This window comes from Maniola jurtina, chromosome 2 (genome assembly GCF_905333055.1).
Source record: "Maniola jurtina chromosome 2, ilManJurt1.1, whole genome shotgun sequence".
Taxonomy (NCBI): domain Eukaryota; kingdom Metazoa; phylum Arthropoda; class Insecta; order Lepidoptera; family Nymphalidae; genus Maniola; species Maniola jurtina.
Window position 1 is genome coordinate 14,843,910 of NC_060030.1, and position 11,321 is coordinate 14,855,230.

General features: G+C 38.2%; 1 protein-coding gene across 4 annotated transcripts in view; it reads left to right on the top strand.

Annotated features, from left to right (window-relative positions):
• LOC123878069 (solute carrier organic anion transporter family member 74D) overlaps nt 1–11,321 on the top strand; it is an 87,547-nt gene that overhangs the window by 48,560 nt on the left and 27,666 nt on the right. For 2 of the 4 annotated variants that reach the window (XM_045925115.1, XM_045925135.1), the window contains exon 2: nt 9,993–10,729. In XM_045925115.1, coding sequence (XP_045781071.1) covers nt 10,063–10,729 — 667 coding nt within the window. In that variant the 5' untranslated portion in view covers nt 9,993–10,062. Of the gene's footprint in view, nt 1–3,668; nt 3,861–9,757; nt 9,913–9,992; nt 10,730–11,321 lie in introns of those variants that run through there. The other 2 variants (XM_045925105.1, XM_045925126.1) reach the window with 2 other exon arrangements.

Sequence of the window (11,321 nt, forward strand, 5' to 3'; positions counted from 1 at the left end):
ATACTTTAGATTATTAGCTTTGATCGAGGAAGTTACCTAGATTTAAAAAAAAAATATGTAGTATGATTTCCGGAATTACTTATGAGCAATGGATGAGCTTTCGAGTGATTTTAAGCAGCATTTTGTGTATGTGTGTGTCAATCTATTGTACTGACTATTTCCTACATTATACATACCTCAATTGTCATGTTATTTGATTTATCAAACACGCTGTATATCAAATATTAACACATCGTAAGCCACGCGTCTGATTTTACTAAATTGGACACATATTGATGAGTTTGTTGCACCAATCCGTTTCATACTGAAACCCAATTATAATGACTAAAAACCTGTTACTAGGAATCTGCACAAACCACCGAGCGCGAATTTTAAATGCTAATTGATTCTTAATTAAAACGTCGATACAAAATAATTTAACTCCAAACTTTGTTTATTGAAGAATGGGTTTTAATTCACGGGCCTCTGCCTGCAATTACATTTTTCTTCGAAAGCTTAGCGTTACTTTTTCTTTTACTAAAGACGCTGAGCGATGGAAGTCTGTTGTTTATTTTTCTGTTTAGAGGTGATTTGCTATAACGTTGTTGTTAAAACATCTTGTAATTTTATCTTTTGAAGAACGTTCATAATCACTTCTGTCGATAATGGCCGCCAAACCAATCAGCTGGCTTGCAACTGCCATCTTTTATACCAAGTAGCAGGTACTAAGTAGATAAGTAATGCCATAGATTCATTAAAAGCTCAATTTTTTTCTTACAACATGATATAATGACAAAAAATCTTTTGCCTACTCGTTTTCAAAAAATGTGATCCCCCGGGCGTTTAGTTTTACTTTCAACCGCGCATAAAAATTACACGCACTATTTTCTTAATATTCTCGAATTCTCGATTGACGGAGCCGGTTCGGTTTTTCTAAATATTTACATTGACAGATCTTTAGTACTGCCATCTTTTTCGCAAAGTTCCTTGCGAAAAATGGAGGAGGATTGGTGGATGACAATAGTTTTAAGATTTCCTTATAAGCAATCAGCAGCATTGTCTTAAATAGACTTTTAAATCATAAATTGTGTCAGTTTCGTGACCAAAGATCGTAAAACATGACGCAGCTCCTGGGCTCTGTATATTTATGTTGGCATGCAATTGAACTTTATTGCCTGCATACCCATTAATGTAACGGCCAGAATAATGATATACGTTACCAATTACCAATGAGCTTTATATCGGATTTAATGCAGCAATTATAATAAGCAGTTCTTTTTCAGCGACTTGGAAATGCTAATTTTTTAATTCATCCAAGTAATATTTTTTTATTGTAATATTTATCTTATACTAGCTTAATTGCCGCAAATTGTCCCGTTGGCATCCTTCGGGTACTTAACCCTAAAATGACGCTTGGAAAGAAAATTGCGATGCTGCTTTGTGTGCGGATAGTAGATATGTCTACAGGGTGTTGGCCATATAAGTTGTTAACTTAACCATAATCACACTATCACTCTAATATTATAAAGGAGAAAGTTTGTATGTGTGTGTGTGTGTGTGTATGTTTGTTACTCCTTCACGCAAAAACTACTGGATGGATTGGGCTGAAATTTAGAATGGAGATAGATTATACCCTGGATTAGCACATAGGCTACTTTTTATCCCGGAAAATCAAAGAGTTCCCACGGGAATTTTAAAAAACCTACATCCACGCGAACAAAGTCGCGGATATCAGCTAGTGGATAATAAATCTCCTCTAAACTATTATTAACATTATATTATTAACACTAATATTAACTATTATATCTCTAAACTAATCTCCTCTGTCGAGATTAGTTTACTCAAAAGGGTGTTGATGGTTGGCCATATTAGTTGTTAACCCTACGATAATGGATAATCAACTCCTTTGTCGAGATTGGTTTACTCAAAAATTTACACTCGAAGCTCTGATCTAGAGGGCACAGTGTCATCAGAGCTGCTCACTCGCCTTGACCGCGCCCGCTCCTCTTACTCGCGGAATCGTACAGGTTGAATTGTGCTTATGATTGTTTTCTTGTCTTAGTACGCTTGGGTTGTTTTGATGGCGATTTCATATTTCAGTTCAAGAGTTATTCTGTATGCATTGTTTTTGTGCGGATAAACTAGTAGACAAGTGTAGAATTTATCAGTTTCAATTTTAGCTAACGACTATGAATTTAATCTGTTATATTTCTTGACTGTGGTTTTTGTGGCACTGACTGTAACAAAACTTTTGAACAGAATTCTATAACTTTAATAAATATTAATAAGTAGAATAAAAGTATTGAGTTATTTGTTCATCCTCTTTTCGCATTACATTAGGGCTATCGGTACACTCCGCGAATATGCATGACGAACCTAATCTCAAATTGTAATCGAATACTTATACAATTTTTGGCCACGGCCCGATGCATTTTGATTTATTATCCGTTTGTACTTTGTCCTGTCCTTTAAAATCTTATAACGCCCGTGGCGTCCGATGTGCATTTCAAAACATATGTAGATACACAAGCCCATACGTTTGTCCGGAATACATCGGGGCTTATTTGTGTCTCGTCAGTATCTTTTTGTTTTCCATACTGACGCATGGACGGATTTGATATGGGTCGACGGGTGAAGATATTCTTGATTCTTCCTTCGTTCATTTCAGAATGTCACTGAATCGTAAGTGGAAACACGAGTTTGGGTAATATCTTGTTTCCTGCCACGTGCGTTGTTATCTCTGATTCTGGTTTACACGAGTGTCTAATTTGGATAAATGATCTTTTTATGAGCGTCATGTCCAAATATAGTTTATTCAATCGTGCCAATAAAATCTTAATAAATCGTGTCATTTGTACCCGTGTTATTCATTGGCTTTCAATATCTGTGGAAGATCAAATAAAGAGGGGCTATTGAAATATTGTAAACGCGATCACAGTTTACGACAGTTAGCGATCTTCTAACAAAACGTCGCGTTGAGGCTTCGACGTCAAATGTAATAACATTTGACGCCGGTAGCCCAAAAGTAGCAATTTTTTTTGATTTTACGTCACCATAGCCTAATATTTGACATATCGTCGATTCAGGATCAAACCGCAAGTTCCCTCACTCTAGTTCATTCTGACGCGATTGTGACTTTTGAGTGCGTGCTTGACTTTTATACAACCATTGTCTCCAATTAAATTCTCTCTACCGCATCGCCGCTGCTCCGTTGGATGTGGCTCCTTTGTGACTTGCGATCCGATTGCTTACATGGACGCCGTCTCACTTTTATTATCATTCGTCTGATGCTGATGTTTATATTCAACAAGCTTTGACAACAGTTCAGTAGTCACTGAGTAGAGAGCCTTAATTGAAACGAAATGTATTTAAGTTATATATGAGTTTGTGAGATAAAAGTGAAAATTAATCAAAATCTCAGATTATACAAATATCAAAATACACGTTTTACTTTCTATCACTGTTTAGTAAGCAACAAAAATGAATATTATAAATATGTAATTTATATTTGATCGATGGTCAACCGCTTCTTTTTAAAAACAGACATCGATTCTTGGAAATACATCAGTAGGTACGAGAGATTTAACCATGTTTTGAGCTGTGGTTATTTTCCTTGATACCGGCTTGTGCTAGTACAGTATTATCGTTGATAAATAGGGCACTCTGTTTAAGGTTGTTAGGCCAGTAACCCGCGTCACAAGTGGTCTGTCTATGCGGCTGGCGGCTCGTCCCGTTATCATCGACACGATAGGGGCATGATTATAGTTAGAACATTGCACAAGTTATGTTTTCTTATCTCCATTCGGAATGCAGTAACCAAAGCGTCTCGTTTGTCTGCGGTCGTGAAAAAAAACTACTCATCTCTTCGTTGAGTTATTGTGGTATGTTTTTTATGAAACATCTTACAGTTTAGTTACCTACTAGATGATAACCGCGATTTCGTCCGCGTGGATTTCGGTTTTTTAAATATCCAGTGGGAACTCTTTGATTTTCCGAGGTAAAAAGCTGCCTTTGTCTGTCTCTGAGATGCAATCTATCCCTGTATCAAATTCAAAATTGTTTAAACGGATGGACTGTGAAAAGGTAAAAGTCAGACACACCTTTTCATTTATAATAGGATTCAAGGGTTCTCTTTAACTATTCTAGTCGTAACTTCTACCAAGTTATCAAGCAAGTTTATAAAAACTCGTCTGGGATCCACGAGGTCTCATGACTGGCATTATTTTACTTTTTAACAGAGCTCTCTCCGTCACTTACTCCATACAATCGTAGTTCCCATTTCATTTGAATATTAAGCAACCAAAGTCCATGAAATTTTGCAGACATAGTCTAGAAACTAATATCTGTGTCTGTGGTGTTTTAGATTTTTCTAAAAATATGTAGTTTTAAAATTACAGGGGCTCAAAGATTTGTATTTTTCTTTAAAAAAAGGCCCAACTTTGTGCTCGTTTTTCTAGACAACGAAGCAATTTAATGAAATTTGGAAAAACCACAGACCTAGAAAATTTAATGAATATTATGTAGTAAAAAAATTATCGTTATATATTTTATATTGTTATAATTATGTGGGAACTACGAAAACCAGAAATTACACCCAGAAATCTTGAAAATTTCGTGCTGTCTCGATTTGTGCAAGCGGGGTGGTGAAGTGCGGGGGACGACACGTGAAACTGACAGAAACGGACAGTCTAAACACACGGGCCACATTTAGACTGCACCCGACTCCAAACTTGTCGATAGGTCTAACTAAATACATTTCAACTTGCGTTAGACGTATGCGTTACCTACTCAGACGTTGCCTGTAGATAAAAATATGTCTCATGTTTGCTGGCAATAGCGCATGCATCAAACCCTGCAAGTTGCAACTCTCTTGCAACCTATTCCTCACGCAATACGCACAGCTTTAATATTATAATTTTTGACAATGTATACTATATGTAATGCCATATCACAGGTCACTCTCTGATTTATTGCTAACAATTTACTTCCAAATGCAAAGAAATCTAAGTGTGTTGAATTCACACTGCCCAATACCAGGACCTTAAATGACATAAATTCATTGATAAATAATCATATGTTGAAAATAAAGGAGAACCCCGTGTTTCTCGGTATAATGTTAGATGCAAAGCTTCTATGGAACACCCACATATCAACACTTGATGGTAAACTCAGCTCTGCTGCTTACACTGTTAGAAAAATTCGACAGGTACTGACGTGGAAACTGCAAAAATTGTATATTTTGCCTATTTTCACTGTATTATGTCTTACGGACTCTTGCTATGAGATAAAGCGGTAGATATTGAGAAAAAAATGTATTACAGAAAAGGACAGGACGTGCAATTTATAATTTAAAACCGCGCGCTGCCATACAATAAAAATATAAGGAAATAAGTACCTTATCTATTATCTTATAGTAGCTTCTAAATATATTTACAACTAGCTAATGCCCGCAGCTTCGCTCGCGTGGATTTAGGTTTTTAAAAATCCCGATCCTTTCATTTCCCAGAACAAAAGTTGCCTCTCCGTAATAGCCCGTCCCCGGGATGCAACTTGTTTCTGTATCACGTAAGAATATTTAAACGGATTATCCTTTTCAAATCCCGAGGGATCACCAGGATTTAGGAATGCAATTTCTTACAGCATCAGGGTTGAGGTCAACGACAAAGTGTTTACTTGGTATAGATACCTTCAATATCAATTAATAATCGACACTTTTTAAATCCCATTAGCTTTAGTAGTCAGGTCCCCTGCAACATCAGGATTGAGGAGTTGGAATCCAAATTTTTTATTGAACAATGTCGCAAACTTTCTTTATCGATTAAAAAAACTACCCAAAATTACGCAGTTAGGTTACCTGCCAAATTTCATGGTTTTGAGTCAACGGGAAGTACCCTAGAGGTTTTCTTGACACACACGACAGACAGAGAGATAGACAACAAAGTGATCCTATAAGAGTTCCGTTTTTCATTTTGAGGTACGAAACCCTAGAAAACGTAGGAACGGCATTCCGAACCAGTGGTAAATTTTTCTGACCATCCAAAAACACTTTGAAGTTTACCTAAAAGTTTACAGGAATAAAAATTTATCATTGTATTCAATTCCATTTCATTCTATTCCATTCTGTTCAAAGATAAATAGATAATAAAAATATTCGTCACCGAAACAATAATTTACGATACATCGACCAATATCAATTTTACTGATGACAATCTGACTATTACCAAAGTGAACGACTACTATAATATCTATTATATACGACTAACATAATATGTATTATAAATTGTGTGCCGTTTGCATTCTCACTAGGTTCTCATTAAGTTTGTTTTATTTGGTTAAACTTTCTGGCATTTATATTGTTATGACGTTTAATTGGCAAACAGTCTGTTTATTGGCTGAAACTCAAAAATTCAGCCAATCACAACAAAGAAAATATTGTAATAATGATTGATGCAGCTTTCTGTAATTGAAAACAAAATATTTGACATTAACTTGAATGTGACAGTGTTTTCCGAATAGGGTTGCCAGAGGCCCCGTATTTTACTGGTTACCCCGTATGTCAGGATAGAGAAACCGGTAATTATGAAAATAAAATACGGGGCAAATAAAACTAAATATTTTTAGGGTTCCGTAACTCAAAAGCAAAAAGAACTCTTATAGGATCACTTCGTTGTCTATCAGTCTGTCTGTCTTTCCGTCTGTCCGTCTGTCCATCTGTCCTTCTATCCGTCTGTCATGTGTTCATGAACAAATATTAGTATTTTCAATTTTCAAAGTAAGATAACTACATATATCAAGTGGGTTATCATATGAAAGGGCTTTACCTGTTCATTCTAAAACAGATTTTTATTTATTTTTATGCATATTTTTTTTAATGCATAACAGTTTTTGATTTCTCGTGTAAAATGTCGAAAAAAATACCCGAATCGGAACCCTCGGTGCGTGAGTCTGACTCGCACTTGGCTGGCGAAACCGAACACTGACGTTATGTCCAGTAGAAAGAATATTTTCCTTTTGCGGCAATGCGTAGCCGAAACCCACTCGATATTGATCATGGTCGTAGCCAAGGCGGCGGGGCTTGGTTTGAGGATGTTAGCCTTTTTTTATACAAGTTAGCCCGTGACTTTAATCTTTTCTAGTGGTAAGTGATGATGCAGTCTAATTTCTTGGCCGTTAGGGCCATACTAACCATATAACTAGCCATGACCGAAGCCTCCCACCAGACCAGAAATTTAGAAATGGCGACTGCGCCTGGGAAGCCGTCAAAAACCTAAGCCTAAAATAATACTTACACTATTTCTTGCATTTGCTTACCAATTTTTTTTTGGAAATATATCAAACATTTCGCGCTCACTTCACTCGCGCTTTGAATTTGTATTACTTGGTGTAAGCCCCGCAATTTCGTTTGCATGAATTTAGAGTTTTAAAAATTCCGTGGGGGATTTTCCGGGCTAAAAAGTTTATGTCTGGGATGCAAGTTACCTCTGAATAGTAAGTACCAAAATTTTGGTAAAGAAGATTTGCCGTGAAAGGGTAACAAATAGATAGGCAAATAGATATACTGTCGTATTTGTAATATTAGTATGGATAGGGAGCTTTAAAAATAAAATCTTGCTATGGCTAAACTCGTTTCCCTTTCACTTTAATTCTTTCTGTAATTGAACCAAAAACACTTACGCTCACTGCGCTCGCGCTTTTTTATTGTTGTATTTTATCTCACTGTCAAATTGAAAGGCGAAATTCCACTAACCAGGTAATTAGCCCATAAAGTTGAGCGAATGTTATTTTCCTCATGACAGGATTCAGTTCCGGCCCTGATAAAACCTCTCCCGAAATCGATTCCTGGCTACGGCCATAGTATTGATACTGTGAAGGTGGAATTACAAGTTAAATGTAAATTTAAGTTAAAATGCAAAGATTGTATGCATGAAATGTATAACATTTTGCTTTACAAAACTAGAGTTTTTAAAAGCTATTTAAATAAATAAATCTTTTATTTAAAATCACATTGCAAACACAGTTCACCAATCAAGACACGGCAACATACAGAGAAAAAATACAAAACTTACAAATAAACTGAAATATCTAAATAGGCTTTCCATGCATTTCAGAGAGAACCACCGCCTATTTCTTCAAATACTTCAAATTTTTAAATTTCTTCAAATCTAAACCCCGTATTTTTGATGGTGGTAGCCTGTAAATCAAAAAGAGGCAGGTGGCAACCCTACTTGCCACATGACATTACAGAATGAAAAATTGTTTTCATTACTCGGTAAGCCTACTGCCATAGTTTCACAGAAAGTGTGACGGTAGTTGTGACCTCTGATTGGTCGACTCTCTTTCACTATTTGCTAAAATTGATGATTGCAACAACAATTTTTTCTTTTTTGTAATCAAAAACAGAACACGGACGTCATACAGGTTGACTAATTGCAATCATTTCTGACCGGCTAACATTGTTCCGCTAGTGGCTCAAACTCACTGTCGCAGCAAGAACATTGTAAATTCAGCCAATCACAGCAATTAGAATTGGTTATCACAAATGCACCGATCTAGGAACCGAGAATACACGAACCAGGGCAGATAGAGATGAGAACAATAATATCATACGTAGGAAATCGACGGGGGATCGTTGACAATGATCCTCTTAAGGTACTACCTAACATTTGTTATGTCAGCAGTCATTTTCGTTATCGTGAAATGTTTCTCTTCTGGAAACTGGAAGATGTTACAAAATTCATTTTCTTAGTCGTTAACGTGTTTGAGAACATGCAATTGTATGCAAATAATATTTGCTTGATGGAAATTAGTGATTGTACTTATTATGTGCGCTCTGTTCAAATCATAAAGAGTTACAATACTGTTATCAACATTGTGGGCAGCTGAAAGCTCAGCTGGTTGCTTCCACGCAACTTTATAATTAAGGAGCTCAACAGTCGTATAAAAGCCTCTAAAATAAACTAAATACTCGTGTATGCCCGACTAAATATTAAATGACAGATTTCGGAACAGAACTTGAAAAGTTAGGTTTAACATAAGAGCTTCTGGCCTGATAAAATATGCAATAGGTTCGAGTGTCCGTAAGCGATGTCGTGCGTGGTGGTCAACGGCCTCATTGGTAGTTTTGCGAGTGCAGTTAGCCGAACGAATTCGCATTAATATTCCGATCTGTCTTTGCGAAATTTTGCTCGGATATCCTTTTCTTTTATGTGCCGATTGCGGATGTTCCAATTTCTTATTGTCGCCGCAATGAACCATGACATGTCTTTGATAAAATTAGATACCATACCATATGAAACTATTGCTCATTATATGCTCATTAGAGTTGGTAAGTTTTGTGGATAGGATAATGAACTATCTACACGAGTTCACAGAACGGAAGTCCCAGTGAGGAGTGTGTTTATTGAAAAACTTATTATAGTACTCACAGTTCCCGACAGTTGTTTAATATTGCAATACTTTTCTTTAAGTTGCATGTGCATACTCGAATGTAAATAGAGATGCACTTCGAAGTCACTCCGGTAAAACAAACACGTTCCGTATCGAATCGAGAGGGAATCTTCGGAGGAGGGCGGTGTGTAGACAGCTTTCGTGTGTAAATGCGTGCCGCAGAAAAAGTGGCTAGGCGGCCAATAAAAACCCCGTGGAGGGAAGTCGAGGGGCGGGTGTACGGATGCCAGTGTCTGGTGTATGCGGCGACTGTAATTGCACGCTGCAGTCTCTCTGCGCCGGGCTGGGTGCGCGCACGCAGCCTTCACATCCCCATTGCACTTTTCCGCAGGAGTATGCCATCACCCTTACACGTGCTTGCCGCGAAGTTCGTGTAGAATCCCGCACTAGTCCGTTAATTCTGAATAGTAACACCGCGCGATCTATTTCCGTCTCGTAGACGTGACAGTTTAAAAGCTAGTGGATCAGTCTCCCCAAAAAAATGACGTGAGTGTTGATGGATGTATAGGAAACTAAACTATTTTAGTGAATAAGCACATTAATCAGTTTGTTTTCTATTGTCGCAGTGCACCTGACGTCGCGGCTGTAACTGCGGGCGGGCAGGCGGGTCCCGACCCGGCGCCACAAGACGGCGTAATGAAAGGCGTCGAAGCGACACCAGAAGAACAAGAACGATTAGCGACAGGAAACAACAATGGCTCACTCGATTGCAAATTACCGCCACACATACAGAAAGCTAAGCCGAGATCAGCATTTTATTCCACAAGAGTGTTCATGCTGGTGTTCCTATCGGGATGGGTTCTACAAGGCATGTTCCTCACGTACTTCGTGAGTGTCACGACTACGGTAGAAAAGTTGTTTAAAGTCGGCTCGAAGACTACTGGGACGTTGTTAGCGGCGACGGAAATTGGACAAATCTGCACGGCGCTGTTTCTAACTTATCTGGCAGGTCGAGGGCATAGACCGAGATGGATAGCGTGCATGATGCTTGTGCTCGCAGTGGGTGTAATCGGCTGCGTGGTTCCGCACATATTGTACGGAACGCAGCTGATGGATGTGCATTTAGATGCTCATAGAGCCGGTGCCGCTCCCGTGTGCTCTACGGATGGGAACTCCTCAGTGGTGACCTGTGACGCAGCTCACGCTCAGAATACGGCTACGCGGTCCTCCATCACAGCCGTGGTGATACCGTGGCTGTTCATTTGCCTCTTGGTGGTCGGCGTGGGACAGACCGGTATTGCCACTCTCGGCATACCGTACGTGGACGACAACGTGGGGAGCCGACAATCGCCATTGTACATGGGTGAGTTTTGAAGCTTTGTTACCTTAAACCTTACCTTGGGCTGGCATGTAATGATAGTAATAATTATTGTGAGAGGTACGTTGAAAATGCTAGTGCCTGCTGCGAACATGCAGACTGGTAGAGAGGCCCGGGGCTATGCGCTTGCTTCGTTCCCCGCACCGAAATATGATATCTGCTAATTGACTCTTCCGCGGTTTTAACTTTGTTGTGTTTTTGTTCAGATTTGGGTAAAAATTTTCTTACTGCTAGGTAAGTGGCTGTAGGCCTGATATTTTCATGATCTGGATACGCTGCTTAAACATTATAAAAATACAAACGTAGTTTGATTCTGATTTGAATACATACTTATCAATCAAACTTAATGAAATTTTGTAAACACATTCTGGAAATAAATATCTGTGTCTGTAGTTATCCAGATTTCTGTAAAAATGTGTACTTTTAAAGTTATCAACACGCTCCCAAAGATTTACTTACAAATCGATTTGTTTGTTCTCTTCTTTTAACGGTAAAACTATGGACCCAGATCGGAAAGTCGCCTGATCAGTACTACTTCGTTATTCGTTTAATGTACCCCCCTCTAGTGCAGACTTGA